General features: G+C 49.6%; 1 protein-coding gene across 2 annotated transcripts in view; it reads left to right on the top strand.

Moving 5' to 3' along the window:
- The window catches only part of LOC102453851 (acid-sensing ion channel 2), a 383,449-nt gene that overhangs the window by 287,120 nt on the left and 80,224 nt on the right, over positions 1-16,105 (top strand). For both annotated transcript variants that reach the window (XM_075911312.1, XM_075911313.1), the window contains exon 3: positions 10,767-10,894. In XM_075911312.1, coding sequence (XP_075767427.1) covers positions 10,767-10,894 — 128 coding nt within the window. The remainder of the gene's footprint in view (positions 1-10,766; positions 10,895-16,105) is intronic.

Here is a 16,105-nt window from a genome sequence, read left to right as displayed (position 1 = left end):
GGAAAGTACATTCTGCAGCCACCTGCAAAGATAATGCTTATTACATAGAAGGAATTTCTGTTGAAAGGTACAAGTCCTACAATTTACCAGTCTGTTTTAGCTACCTGTAAATTATGTGTCATCATCTTGTTTTGCTGCCATTTGTTTCTAGATGCATAATGCAATGTATCATATGCGTGCATGCACCTGTCGGAAATATTTGTAGTTAATTCAGAGAAGAACAACCAAACTATTTAAGAAGCTCGAGGTACTGATGTATGAGGAAGGTTTAGAAATAGAACACTTTTGGTCCAAAAATATTTCAGCTAACAGTTCCCAATGTATAGGAAAATATACTAAATAAATTCCATTTTCTGTCTCTTGCAAGGTAATGGCAAAAAGAAGTTCCTGGGAACTACTTATGAGTGTTTGAAGGAGAAGATAACCAGGCAGGGATAAGTAGTTGCTTAGGGGAGTATAAGACAGTCTAACAGGGTGGCACTGAACCAGAGAAAATATTGGTTAAGAACATGAGTGACCATAGTGGGTGAAACCAATGGTCCGTCTGGCCCAGTATCTTGTCTCCAAGAGTGACCCATAGACTCATAGACTTTAAGGTCAGAAGGGACCATTATGATCATCTAGTCTGACCCCCTGCACAGTGCAGGCCACAGAATCTCAACCACCCCTCCTAGAATAATCCTCTCACCTATGTCTCAGATATTGAAGCCTTCAAATACTTTGAAGGCCCCAAGATGCAGAGAATCCTCCATCTGTGACCCGTGCCCCATGCTACAGAGGAAGGCGAAAAACCTCCAGGTCTCTGCCAATCTACCCTGGAGGAAAATTCCTTCCCGACCCCAAATATGGCGATCAGCTAAACCCTGAGCATGTGGGCAAGACTCCCAGCCAGACACCCAGAAAGAGAACAGAGCTATTTTGTTGTGATCCACCCCTAGTCTTTCATGCCTGGCTTCTGGCAGAGCAAGTGGAGGGCTGAGTTCCTGACCATGTTGACTAATGGCCATAGCTGGACCTATCATGCATGACCTGACCTTGCTCTACTTTGACAGGGCGTGTGACAGTAGGAAATGAGCAGATCTCCTTCAAGGGGGTTGGTCTCCAGAGCAGCTGCAGTGTCAGCTAGTCAGGCCTTTGTGACGCCTTCTGGGGCAGGCAATCCAGAGGTAAGATTGCCAACGATGCGGGGCTTTCTGACCATCCATCTTGTGTTGATCAAAGGGTGGCTGAGCGTGTTGTCTGGTTGCACATGGTGCGAAATCAATGGCTGCTCTCTTGCCATTGCCAAGCTGCATGAGGGAGGTGTAGTTGGTGGTGTGAAAATATTTTAGGTGCAGGCTCTAGCGAACCATTTGAAGGAGACGATCCAGGGGCGAGGCCCTTCAAGCTGGGAGAATTCGCTCTGCTCTGGCTTAACTGCCACCTAAAGTGTTCTCGAGAGTCTGTCTGCACCGCAGTCTGAGATTTGATTGTAGCGTGTGTAGTTGTAGCCAGACTTGCGTAGTTCTAGCTAGACTGCCCATCCTACACCCTGGGTACATACGCCAGGGGCAGTGGCCATGTCTTCTCCACAGCTGTTACCCAAGCTAGATTAATGCTGGCTCTATGTGTCGGGCAGTCTCCTCTCCCAATTGCAGTGTAGACACCCTGTGAGAAAGCAGAATGGAACCACGTTATGGGAAGCTGGAGTCAGTGATCTGAAAGGCACTTGGTGTAGCAGTCCAGAGACCTTTTCAAACTGCGTCCCTAGAACAGGAAGGGTGTGATTAAAGGGGCTCTTAGCTAAGGTATGTCTTTCTGAGAAAGAGTCTTAACGCAGCTGCTCAAACCATGGTCAGTCTCTTGCGTTCTCAGCAGGAGTCATTAAGAATGATGAAGTCTAACTCCTGTGCTTGCTCTGATCAGCTCTGGAGGGTTTCTCCACCTCCTCCATAGCCCCAGAACATGGTGGCTACGTCTACACTGGCACCCTTTTCCGGAAATGCTTAAAACGGAACAGTTTTCCGTTATAAGTATTTCCGGAAAAAGAGCGTCTACATTGGCCGGATGCTTTTCCGGAAAAGCACTTTTTCCGGAAAAGCATCCATGGCCAATGTAGACGCGCTTTTCCACAAAAAAAAGCCCCGATCATCATTTTTGCGATCGGGGCTTTTTTGCGGAAAAGACTACTGTGCTGTCTATACTGGCCCTTTTCCGGAACAGTTTTTCTGGAAAAGGACTTTTGCCCGAACGGGAACAACATAGTTTTTCTGGAAAAACACTGACAATTTTACAGTAGATCGTCATTGCTTTTCCAGAAAAGCAAGCGGCCAGTGTAGACAGCTGGCAAGTTATTCCGGAAAAGCGGCTGCTTTTCCAGAATAAGTGGCCCAGTGTAGACACAGCCGGTGAGAGAAAGGAAATGAAACTAACAATTCTTCCTGGCTGTGTCTACACTGGGCCACTTATTCCGGAAAATCAGCCACTTTTCCGGAATAAGCTGCGAGCTGTCTACACTGGCCCTTGAATTTCCGGAAAAGCAACGACGCTCTACTGTACAAAATCAGCCGCTATTCCAGAAAAACTATTCTGCTCCCGCTCGGGCATAAGTCCTTATTCCGGAACACTGTTCCAGAAAAGGGCCAGTGTAGACAGCCCAGTAGTCTTTTCCGCCCATCTAGCCATCAGAGCAATTCTCAGCAAACTCTGATTGCTTTAAAATGTTTGTTTTCTGCTGCTTTCCTGTGCTGGTTGACTGATCTGCTTTATATTTATACACTTGCCCAGTGGAGGCACATAACAGCGACATGCAATAATTTTGATGTCATGGAACTAGATGCGCTTTCGTCACCCTGATCAAAAAGGCACCCTTACCTTACAAAATGCACACACATCAAAGCTCTGAGGGTAGACACATGCCAAAGGCATCAGTCAGTCAGTACATCTCTACTGCATAGCTTGGCTCTGGAGAGCAGTATGTCTCTTTCAGTGCGCTCAGGAGTAACCATCCCTCACGAGGATTGCTCGGATTTAGGTAGGGCCCAGCAAGACTGTGGATTTAATAACTGATTTCCCTTTGGATAGTTTTGTATTTTGAGATGGAAAAGGCTGAGTTTTAGAAGGTCCATATCAATAGGCCACTTTGGCTGCTCAGATTCAGTGTCAGACCCCCAGATGGAGCCTCTAGAGTCAGCCCTTATGCTTCTGTAGCCCAAATGATAAGCAAACAAGCAGCGGTCAAGGGGTTTTTAAACCAATGTTGATAGTTCCCAGGAGTCTCATGAAGTGCGTGTGTTTGGGCTTTGCTTCCAGAATGGAAAGAGAAATTTAAAGTCCCTGATTTGCTCTCTCCGACCCACAGAGAGAACTGAACCTATGAGGGATGCTCAGGTTTACAATGTTCATGGTTAACCCCCTTGAGGCCTGGAGACTGAAAATCCTTTGTGATACAACTAAGTAACAGGCAGCTGGTGCAATGGGACTTCAGCTCACCATGCAGACCAACATTACCTCCCTGTTTACTCAAGTTCCACCCGTTGTCTGGATCTAAATATTATCATAGATTCAGACATGTTAAGGCCAGAGGCATCACTGTGATCTTGTATCTGACTGCTGTATACTACAGGCCAGAGAACTTCCTTGAATTAATTCCTGCTTGAACTGGAGCACACCTTTTAGAGAAAAAAAACCCTCCTCTTGATTTAAAAATTGCCTGTGATGGAGAATCCACCACAACCTTAAGTAAGTTCTTCCAGTGGTTAATTACCCCCACTGGGAAAAGTTCATGCCCTGTTTCCAATTTAAATGTGGCTAGCTTCAACTTCCAGCTATTGGATCATGTTAGACCTTACTCTGCTGGACTGAAGAGCCCCATGCAGGTCCTGACAGACTGTGATCACATTACCCTTTTACCTCCTCTTTGTTAAGCTACATAGATTGAGCTCCTTGTCAATCACTGTCTCTTGGGCTATACGTCAATTACAAGCTCCTTGAGTCAGGGACCATGTTTTTATTCTGTGTTTGCACATCGGTGCGACTGGGGCTACTAGAGGCAATTGTAAATATTGATAACAATAAAAAATAGAGATGTTGTACAAGGACTATGAAAAAGCATATTTGTAGAGCATCAAGACACTGAAAATGTACAAGGTACAGCCAATGCTCATTTTCTTTCTGCGGCAGTCTGTGATTAACGGGAGCACTTGGCTATCGGGAAGAGACAACCATCTATGAGGTCACAGGATGTTATGAAGGCCATGACTATAAAGGGTTCAAAACAGAGCTAGATAAGTTCATAGAGGACAGGGCCGTCAACGGCTATGAGCCAAGATGGGTGGGGTTGGTGCCCCTCACATCTGTTTGCCAAAAACTGGGAAATGGTGACAGGGAATGGATCACTTGATGATTGCCTCTGGGACACCTGAGTTTGGCCATTGTTGGAAGACAGAATACTGGGATAGATGGACCATTGGCCTGTCTCTGTGCATCTATTCTTATGTCCAAATTAAAGAGGAAATTTTTCAGGAGATTTCTTATCACCAGGAGATTTCTTATCACCAGTGATCTGAAAGGCATAATAGTGATAGTAAAATGCAGGACTATGTAGCACTTTAAAGACTAACAAGATGGTTTATTAGATGATGAGCTTTCGTGGGCCAGACCCACTTCCTCAGATCAAATAGTGGAAGAAAATAGTCACAACCATATCTACCAAAGGATACAATTTAAAAAATGAACACATATGAAAAGGACAAATCACATTTCAGAACAGGAGGGGGGATGCATGGGGGGGGAAGGAAGGTAAGTGTCTGTGAGTTAATGATATTAGAGGTGGGGAAAGGTAGATGTCTGTGAGCTAATGGTATTAGAGGTGATAATTGGGGAAGCTATCTTCGTAATGGGTAAGGTAGTTGAATGCTAAAATTCGACACTCTCCGGGGGGGATTGAACAAAGACCCCAACTACCTTACCCATTACCAAGATAGCTTCCCCAATTATCACCTCTAATACCATTAGCTCACAGACATCTACCCTTCCCCACCTCTAATATCATTAACTCACAGACACTTACCTTCCTTCCCCCCGCATCCCCCTTCTGTTCTGAAATGTGATTTGTCCTTTTCATATTTGTTCATTTTTTTAATTGTATCCTTTGGTATATATGGTTGTGACAATTTTCTTCCACTATTTGATCTGAGGAAGTGGGTCTGGCCCACGAAAGCTCATCACCTAATAAACCATCTTGTTAGTCTTTAAAGTGCTACATAGTCCTGCATTTTGCTTCAGCTACACCAGACTAACACGGCTACATTTCTATTACTAGTGATAGTAGTGATACAAAGTGATAGTAGTGATAGTAGTGATGCTGCTACTAACATGGACATTCTTCGGGATAAATTGTGCTTATCAGCAAAGAGTAACACCTGGTTAATCATTTCTAATACATGGATGATCTGAAACTATACGGATGATCACAAAAGGAGATATAGAGATTGATGACATATGTAGAAAAATTTGAAGATACACAGTTTCATGTTGTCTTTGATCAATGTGCTGCATATCTGTAAAGAGGGGCAAACTGGTACAATCGGATAGTGTACAAATTGATGAAGGTACTAGCCAAGATATCACTTAGCTTGGCCCTTACAAATACCTTGGAAAGAGGAGTGGCCCGAGGCCGGTTGCGGCAGCTGGCGCCCCAGGCAGAACACGTGATCGGTGCCCCCGCCTGCAGGGCTGTCAATGGACTGACATCATTGGCGGGTGCCCTGGGCACCCCCGTGATGTCATCATCGGGCGCCCCGGGAGGCGGTGCCCTAGATGGTGGCTGAGTCCACCTATAGCCACGCGCTGCCCCTGCTTGGAAACAAGGAATTATCTGCGTTATTACAGAAGTCAAAGATAAAAGTGAGGAAAGAATATGACAGATTAATAAGAACTACTCTAAAGACAAATCTCAGCTGGAAGAATTGGATCTAAGCCTTTAATATGTGTGCAAAACCTGTAATGCTGTACACTGCTAGAGTGATCAAATGGCATCAAGAAGAGAAGAAAAAGTGAATATGCAAACAAAGCTCCTACTGATACATTATTATTATAAGCAAGCATCAACTCATGGGATCATGGTGTGTGCCTCAGAGGGCTAGTCATGTGCCTGATGAATACATTATGGCTGACAAGCCCAATTCAAGAGCAGCATGGCTTTTTAGAAATGTCACAAATCCGTGTGTTGTCAGAGCTAGAGTCTTTCAGCACATAGCTTTCTTTTTTCTCACTTTGCTTCCATCCTCTGAATCCAAGTCGCTGTGTGTTGAGCTGCATTCATTGCCATAGTGTCTACACTTCCGCGTTATTTCGAAATAGCTTTTTGAGTGGACACTGAATCGCATTTAAGGGCTGCCGGAATCAGGTCCAGCAGGGCACCACGGCAGGAGTTACTTTGTGTGGCTGCTGCCGGAGACTATCTGAGGCCTGTGCTTAAAGACCTCCCATGGACAGCCAGTTCTCAGGTTTCCCTGCTTGCTTGCTTGCCTACCTCGATGAGGGACAGCAAAGCATTTTGTCTCTGTGTCCTCTGGTTGCCCTCACTCAGGACACCACAGCACTCTGCAGCATGGAGCCAGAGCTGCCCCCGGGCACTCTGGTGCTTCTTGTGGGTGCATTGCTGACAGCCTGGCTGCACTTCCTTCTGGCTGCCATCCGAGAGGTCCATTGGGGGGCTGTCAGTATCCAGGAGGCCCTGCGGGAGAGCTTCCACCATGAAGAGCACTAAGAGCCTCCCTGGTCTGCCCCACTGGGGGCTTGTGCCTCATTCCTCCCTCACATCCTTCCATTTACCCCTCCCTAATCCCCCTTCCTGATGTCAAATAAAATACATGTATTTTCATGAACACAAACCCCCTTTATTTAACAAAACTGGGGGGGGGGACTCTGTTGAGACTGGGGAAAGGAGGTGGGAGGGGGGGGGGAGCTGGAAGGGGGAAGCAAGGGGAAGAAGGGAGAGGGGAAGCTCAGGGCTCAGGGTTGGGAGTCTTGCTGGACCAATTTGATTTTCATGCAAACCTGCTCCTGGGTTTGCACGTGGCCTTTGGTGGCCAGACTGGCAGCTATTCTGCCATAGACAGCTGGGTTCCTCTGTCTAGTGCGGAGATCATGGACGTTGGAGGCATCCCCCCCAAACCTGAATAAGGTCCATGATCTCCACCCTGGACCAGGAAGGTGCCCTGGCAGGCTCCTGGGAGCTGGCAGACTGCTCCTGGGGAGCAGTGGAGGGCTGGCTGCCAGTGGCTTGCTGACTCCTGTTTTGGGGCCACTGGGTCAGGGGCAGTGACTGCTGGCTCTGGGCTGGCAGGCTTAGAGCTGGCACAGGAACGATGGCCTGAGTCAACCTTTTAAGGGGTCCAGGGAGAGGCGAGGGAGAAGAGTGCTCTTGGTTGCGGCTGGAGTGGCCAGCAGGGCACCCTGGGGAGGCTGGAGGCCCCCTATTTCGATATAAGTGTCTACACAGCACTATTTGGAAATAGCTATTTCAAATTTGGTGTTATTCCTCGTGGAATGAGGTTTACCAAATTCGAAATAAGCGCTCCACTATTTCAAATTAATTTCTGTGTAGACGCTAGTAAAGTTATTTCAAAATAACGGCTGTTATTTCAAAATAACTTTGCTGTGTAGACATACCCATATGTTCTCTCCGGATCGCTAGAGTAATGAATACCAGTCAATACATGGAGAAGATACACGTTTGCCGAGATGATGGAGGAAACAGTCTGCTATTGGTGGAGGAAGCACTTGAGAATGAAAAATAACATCAAAATATGTGAGGAACAAACCAGAATAACAGATCCTTCGGTGATAGAAACATGAATTGGCTGAGCATGCAGCCCAGGCCAAGAAAGGAAAAACCAACCCACCAAAGGAAGACTCAGAAGATTCACTTGGGAATCAGTGCATGGGCTGTGGTGGCGAGAAAGAGAAAACCAAAGTTTCACAAACTTATGGCTCGTAGAAGGACACCTGAAAAAACAGGCAGAGAGCCTCCCAGTGAATGCACAAGAGTCCTTAAGGCCTAATTACATTTGCAGCATAACTGACTGAACAGCAGAGCACGTTCCAACAAGGAAAAAGGGTGGAGCATGTATTGAGTGCCTGCAGGAGCGTGGCTGGAAGAGAACATAGGAACAGACACAATGAGGTCACCAAGTGTCTGCAGTGTACAGCCTCTGTGGCTAGCATGGATTTAAATTAACCAGGCAGAATTAAAACTACCGACTCGAGAGAATGAAGAGGCTAAAGATTTTATGGGATCTGGCAGTTGCTACTGACCCAACAGTTGAGGCACACAGTTTGGACATAGTTGCTGTAACAAAAAAAAAACAAAAAAAAAGACGAATGACCTGGTTAATTGATAATGCAGAAACAGAGAAAAGGAGACAGCGAGGCATGAGGAATTCTGCCACAATGAGGAGCAAATATGGAAACCTAGAGCAAAGACAATTCAGTGATTTATTGGAACACCTTGTGAGATCCCTTAGGGCATGAATAAGCAACTAAGGAACACATCAGGAGTTCGAGACATCCTGGCCAGTGACCTCGAACAGACAGCGCTCCTTGGCACCCTGAGAAGTTAAAGAAAGTCAAAGGAGATGCACGTGAGCACGTAATATGCAGGAATTCTGCAGCAGGTTTAATAAAACTATCCATTTTAGGCACCAGCTTTCCCCTTATTATTAAGTTCTTGTATGTTACGTTTAAAAAAAAAAGACAAAGCTAAAATATGCAGGTAATCATAATTACCTGGGGGAGGGGACAGAAATTACAGAGAACACCCAGCATCACAAATCAGGAGCACTCACTCCATTGTGAAGAACTGAAAAGCGAAACATACTTCTTTGCAATGCCCCCCCTGCAGAGACAAGACAGGGAAACATGATCCCCGACAAAAAGAGGGGTCTATATTACCACTCAAGAAAGAAATCGTGGAGTCACTGTGGACAGTTTTCTGAAAAAATTGGGCAACAAAAGATGAGTAACAAAAATGATGAGGGGCATGAAACAGCTGCCACATGAGGAGAGATTAATAATAGTGGGACTTTACAGCTTGGAAAGAGGTGGCAAATTGGGGATATGGTAGAGGTCTATAAAATCACGACTGGCGTGGAGAAAGTAAGTAAGTGTTTTTCACACAAGAACTAGGGGTTCACAAATTAAATTAATAGGAAGTGGGTTTAAAACAAGCAAAAGGAAGCAATTTTTTCACTCAATGCATGGTCTACATATGAAAATTAAACCAGAATTATGTAGGGTGTGAATTTCAAGCAGATTAACTACCCCTGATTGCTTTCATTTGTGGAGGGTCTTAGTCCAGAACAACAGTGCCTAATTCTGAATTATCTTAATCCACTTCCAAAGGGATTAAACAAATTCAGAATGACCTTTGTATTCTGGGGTAACTCCCTGTGTAGAGAAACAGTAAGGCTGTATCCAGACTCAGGGTTTTTTTCGGAAAAAGTAGCCTTTTTCCGAAAAAACTTCACCTGCGTCTAGACTGCAGCCGCGTTCTTTCGAAATTAAATCGAAAGAACGCGTCTTTTCTTTCGACGGCGGTAAACCTCATTTTACGAGGAAGAACGCCTTTTTTCGAAAGTGCTCTTTCGAAAAAAGGCGTTCTTGAATGCAAACAGGGGTTTTTCAAAAGAGAGCGTCCAGTTCACCTGATGGACGCACTGGGTGGAAGACTCAGAGCTCTGCAGGCAGCTGTAAACCTGGCCTTCCTAGCTGTCGAGTGCTCGGCTTTACAGCATAAGGCTTTGTCTACACCTGTGGTGGCTCCTAGGATGCACATAGCAGAAAAAGGCTTTGGCAGGAGGAAGGGAGACGCGAAAAGCTCTAGCAATGGGGTGCTGCTGAAACTTTTCTTCTCTGCCCCTCCCCTGACACAGCCTTTTCCCACCCCTGCAGCCTTTCAGCAGTGGGAGGCTGTGGGACACCACGCTGTGATGACTAGTGGTGAGGCCGTGGCAGGTGCCGGTTGGGGGTATAGCGAGCCAGGCAGGGTCTATCGCCCAGGGTCTATCTGCCTCCCTGTCTCTGTGGCTGTTTGCCCGGTGCTAGCTGAGCTGGGCTGTGCGCTGCCATGAGAGCGGACATCCCGTGAGCGATGTTCTTTTCACATACGTTGGGTGGGGAGGGGCCAGGCTTACGTGACGTGTATTTCAAACCAGACTTCTGCCTGTGGTAGCTCTGGTCCCTTGGGTACCGCCGAGCTCAGGAGACAGAGGGCAGCCTACCCCTGCCCCCAGAAACCTTCCTGAACGTTTTGGAGCGGTAGGGCCTGCCACAATATGGCTGCTACCCAAAGGGGAGGGAGGCTGCAGAACTTGCTGCTCTGTGCACAGGCTGTTGGATTAACACGGCCAGCAGCAGCAGCAGATACAGATGGCAGCTGCATTGAACTCCCAAGCGACAAACCCAAAGTCTGCTCGGCTCACCGCGGAGGATGGTTCTGATTCCCTCCCATGGTGCCCATCCCAAAGGCTTGCTGCTGAGCTGCAAGTAGCACACGGTCACTTCTCCCCTCCTCTCGGAGCAGCACATTGGCCAGGGTAAAGCCAATGCCAATTCACAGCAACCCCTTTGGGAGCGGAGAGGAGGGGCAGGGGCAGGAGCCATTCCAAACGTGATCCAACATACAAGCCCCCTTTTAACTCTGCATGTGACCCCAGCCGGAGCCGCCAAATAGCTAACCTGTTCTCCTTCCAGTTCCTTAGCATTGCTGCTTCTCTTTTTAGAGGAAACAACATTTGAAGCTGGAGTCAAAGTTCAGATCCACAGCCAGTCTGAGCCGCCCTTCGTCCAAGAACTTGGGTTCGGAGTGGCCCCTGGATTTCAGACCTTTGTCGCCACGCAGGAGCAAAGGGTGAGTCTGTAGTCTGGCTTGTGGGGCGGGGGCTGTCTCCTTTGCCTGTGCTGGGTCACTTGTAAGGGGAGAAGCAGCTTTAACAGCAGCAATAACCCTGTTTTCACCCCTGCCCGGCCCTTCTAGGAGTTGCAGAACTCGCTCCCGTGAGGCTGCTTTTCGGAATCAGCAACTGAACCGCCCAAGGTCTATGGTCAGCAGGCAAATGCCTGACCAGCTTGGGTGTGGCTGCTTGACCTCTTCTCCCCCTCCAGTCTCTCTGCTGCTCATTCTCCATGCATGGGGCTGTCTTGCTGCTCAAACTCCCCAGGGAAATCTCTCCCTCTCTGTGTTTGCTCCAGTTTCTCATTTCAGTAGCAAATCACATCCCTGTTGAATCTACCCTGACAACAAAGAAATACCTGGAGCAAGCACGGATGGGGGCAGGACGGGGCTCCGTGGGGGGGGGGGCTATTTTTATTGGAGACGGGCAGGAAGAGAAAGGTGCGAAAATTCTGTAAACCCTGAAAGCGTTCAGCCTGGAATAGCTGCTGCCAGCGCTGCTTGGAGACTGACAGGTGCTTTATCTTTATGACAAACCCAGAGTGCTCGCTCGCACCCCGCAGCTTGAGATCCACGGAGTTACATATTCAAACCCCATCCCCCAAGTGCTGCTTCCTGGAATTCAACCTCCGTTCTCAGGCTCTGAACAGGAAGTCTCAGCACTGAGCTGGCTGCAGAATTCGGATTGAAGCCCTGGGCATACATTTGGGCTTGTGGGCTGATTTGGATGTTTCCTGTGAAATGGATGTTTCAGTGGGGTGAAGGGGCTGCCCCAGCTCTGGGCAGACATGGATTTGCTTCTGTTTGGCACCTGCTCAAACCTTTGATGCAGCAGAACCAGGCTGAAAACTGCATAGAAAAAAAACCAGGACTATGTAGCACTTTAAAGACTAACAAGATGGTTCATTAGATGATGAGCTTTCGTGGGCCAGACCCACTTCCTCAATTTTTGATCTGAGGAAGTGGGTCTGGCCCACGAAAGCTCATCACCCAATAAACCATCTCGTTAGTCTTTAAAGTGCTACATAGTCCTGTCTTTTGCTTCAGCTACACCAGACTAACACGGCTACATTTCTATTACTATTCTGCATAGAAACAGATTTTCTTCCAGAATGGTGGCATTTCTGCCTCCTGTCCTGATCAGAACCAGGGCAGGTTTGAGAATGAAGAAAGCATTAGCCAAGCCTTTCCCCATCACTAGAGATACCCGTCTGATTTTATCCAGGCTGGTGTGTCCGTTTGCAGCTGTTACTGGGATGGTCCTTTAACGAAGTCCTGTGAGACACCAGGATCTGATGTCCCATTAGCTGATATACATAGACCTAGCTGTGCAAACGGGCATTAAAGTGAGAATATACTGTAGACCCGGGGTCCCCAACCATTTGAGGTTGCCAGGAGCCAGGGGGTGTGGCCGTTTGCCCGCCGGGCGCCAGGGGGCGGGGACACTTGCGCGCCCGGGGGCGGCCCCCCCATAGCTGCATGCCCGGGGGCGGGGCCCCCCCATAACCACACGCCCGGGGCCGGCGCTCCCCGCCAAGCGCCACGCGCCCGGGGCTGGCGCTCTCCGCCAAGTGCCACGCGCCCGGGGCCGGCACTCCCCTCCCAAGCACCGCACGCCCGGGGCCGGCGCCCCCTGTAAGCGCCGCGTGCCCAGTGCGCGGACGGTCAATCTGCAGCGCTCCCGGAGCCAGCGCTCACCGTGTGCCATGTGTCCAGGGCCAGCTCCGGCACCGCGCATGTGCCACGTGCCCGGGGCCAGGCCAGCCCCGAGCACTTGGCAGGTGCACACAAATGCCCCTGCGGGCGCCATGGCACCTGCGAGCACCGTGTTGGGGACCACGGCAGTAGACCTATTTGAAAGCATGCAGTGCAACCAGACCTTAGTGTAGGTAAGAACCAGGCTCACTAGAGTTCCACACTTCGTACTTGTGGTAATGGCCCATGGTAAAACTCTGGACAGAGACATTCTCAGTGGGCCTATCATAAGACAGGCTGTGGATCTGCCTATTTACAAACACACAGCAGGCCCTTGTGACTGGGGAAGGGAACAGGCTGCTGGAGAGCTCTGCCTACAGGCAAACAGTCTCACGTCCTTCCAATTCCAGAGCAGAAGAGGGGCCCAGTGGGGAGTGATTGTTGCCCAGAAGTTCCCTGTGTGTGCATCTGTGATCTCCGCACACTTCCCCTGCCTGCTGTTTGCACGCTGCTGGAAGTGTGGGTGAACACAGGCCAGAGGCTGATGGGTGCCACGGAGGCCAGACACAAGGCTTTGCTAGCAGGGCTGTTTTGCTGCAGTTATGTTCGGGTTTTTTCCTTCTCTTCCCTCCCCATCCCCTTTCTTTCTCTGCTATTTATTTGGTTCCTGGACCCCTAACTCCATGCATCTGAAGAAGTGGGCGGTGCCCACAAAAGCTCATGATCCCAGCTACATTTTTGTTAGTCTCTGGGGGTATGTCTACACTACCCCGCTAGTTCGAACTAGCGGGGTAATGTATGCATACCGCACTTGCTAATGAAGCCCGGGATTTGAATTTCCCGGGCTTCATTAGCATAAGCGGGGAGCCGCCATTTTTAAATCCCCGCTGCTTCGAACCCCGTGTAGCGCGGCTACACGGGGCTCGAACTAGGTAGTTCGGACTAGGGTCCTATTCCGAACTACCGGTACTCCTCGTGAAACGAGGTGTACCAGTAGTTCGGAATAGGCACCCTAGTCCGAACTACCTAGTTCGAGCCCCGTGTAGCCGCGCTACACGGGGTTCGAAGCAGCGGGGATTTAAAAATGGCGGCTCCCCGCTTATGCTAATGAAGCCCGGGAAATTCAAATCCCGGGCTTCATTAGCAAGTGCGGTATGCATACATTACCCTCCTAGTTCGAACTAGGAGGGTAGTGTAGACATACCCTGAGGTGCTTCAGTCCAATTCCTTGTTTTTAATTTTTTTTAGAGGAATGGGTTTTGTTATGTAAATCAGCTTGTCTCCTTGTAGGCAGCACACCGATATTTCACTTCTTCGTTATCGCCAGTGGCAGGAGACCAGCGGCTCATAGCACATCGCTTCCCTCACATGCCAACAGCAATTCGCTAGCACTGTACTGAGGAGTCAGCTGTGACGTTACTGTTAGAGCTGGACACTTGTTAGGCGTTTGAAAGTCAACCAGTGGCATAAAGCTCTTCCCTGGAGCGTCTATCCTCTGCCTTCCTTACTGCCCTTCTCAGGTCCTTCGGACCCTTGTGCTCTCCCTCCAGTGCAAAGGGACCCAGAAACTCAGAGCCAGTTCCAGGAGGCATTGGGTGTCTTTGGGCTTCAATGGTGCTAGAGCAACAGCCGTTCCATTTTGGCTCAGATTAAGTGAGAAAACTCCCCACCAGATTTAACACCAAACTTATCTGGCAGCCAGGGATGTAGGAACCCCAATAACCACCGAGGTGTGTGATACACGCTGGTAGATCTCACAGTACACATCTGTGCATGGACCATCTTCTTCTGAAATATAATGACGCCAGCTTCCGGCAGGGCATGGCCTTACAGTGCGGGAATTGCAACCCATTTGGCTATTTTGGTTCTAGTATGCGGGTAGGCAAGTCCCTAGGAAGGGCAGTGGGTTTTTCTAGTTTATCCAGTACAGGCAGTCCCCGACTTACATCGGATCCGCACTTACGAACGGGGATTTCTCACCCCAGAGCTCGCAGGCAGCGATCCGCCACCTTGAGCTCCGGGGCGAGAAAAGCTGCTCCCGGTGCCCCTGGTCTGCTGGGGACCGTCTCCAGCAGACCAGGGGCACCGTGAGCGAAGCCGCAGCCACGGCGGGGTCCCGCGCCTCTGAGGCTTTGCCAGAGCAAAGCCTCAGAGGCGCGGCACCCCGCCGCCGCTGCAGCTTCCTTCCCCGTGTCCCTGGTCTGCTGGGGAGGGGGGCGCAGCTAGTGTGCCCCCCCCCCCAGCAGACCAGGCTTTTGTTGTGGACCCTGGGGCAGAGCAGCTGGGGCGCTGCCGGTTGGTCCTGCAGCGCCGCTCTGGGCACTACTGGACCAACCCAGCAGCACCCCAGCTGCTCTGCCCAAGGCATCCTGATTCAGCCGCTGCTGGTCAGTTTCAGCAGCGGCTGACGTGGGGACACCTGGGGCAGAGCAGCTGGGGTGCTGCTGGGTTGGTCCAGTAGCACCAAGGAACGGCGCTACTGGAGCAACCCAGCAGCACCCCAGATGCTCTGCCCCAGGTGTCCCCACGTCAACCGCTGCTGAAACTGACCAGCGCTGACTACAGGAAGCCAGAGGCAGAGTTGCTCTGCCCCAGGCGTCCTGGAATCAGCTGCTGATCAGTTTCAGCAGCAGCTGACTTGGGGACCTTGGGGTTCTTAAGTTGAATCTGTATGTAAGTCAGAACTGGCGGTCAGTTTCAGCAGCGGCTGGATCTGGACGCCAGTTCTGACTTACATACAGATTCAACTTAAGAACAAACCTACAGTCCCTATCTTGTACCTAACCCGGGGACTGCCTGTAATGGGTTTTTACCTGTCTTCACTGTGTGAAGTCCAGTGAGCTCTAGAAAACAAGCTGCTTGTATCCTAAGCTCCCGAGAAGTCATTTCAAGTTCGACATGGTAGTGGTAGGTGGGTAAAACGCTCTCTGGGGGCACAGGCAGGGGTTGCTCAGGTATGGAACAGCCACTGCTAATTAGCACGTGGCTTGCCCGCCAACCTTCTCTGTTCCCGCCATGGCAGCACGTCGGCAACCCAGACTTCTCGGGCCCGCCCAATGCTGACGGAGAACTATTGCGAGCTGGCAGCGCTACCAAGGAATATATTGGCCACACACCCAATGCCCAGTGCCATCTAACAGGGCACCTCAACCCTGCCCCCGACGGCTTGCTGAGGCAATAACAGCAGGAACGGCACAAACCAGTTTTGCTCCCCCTGCAATTTCCACCTCACTGGGGTCCTTCTCGGAGTGCTCTCCAACCTTTTTACACCCAAGATCACTTTTTAAATGTCAGGGCAAGCCAAGATCTACCGCCCCGCCCCTTCCTTGATACCCGGCTCTCTCCATTCCCCTCTTCTCCATCCTTTGCTGTCCCCAGGCCTTATTCATTCTCACTGGGTGGAGACAGGAGGTGCTGGCTCTGGGCAGGTAGGAAAGGATTTGGATGTGGGAAGGGGTGAGAGGTGCAAGCTCT

Source organism: Pelodiscus sinensis, chromosome 29 (genome assembly GCF_049634645.1).
Source record: "Pelodiscus sinensis isolate JC-2024 chromosome 29, ASM4963464v1, whole genome shotgun sequence".
Taxonomy (NCBI): Eukaryota; Metazoa; Chordata; order Testudines; family Trionychidae; genus Pelodiscus; species Pelodiscus sinensis.
Note: the sequence above shows the minus strand (reverse complement) of the source record. Positions and strands in the feature narration are given on the sequence as shown.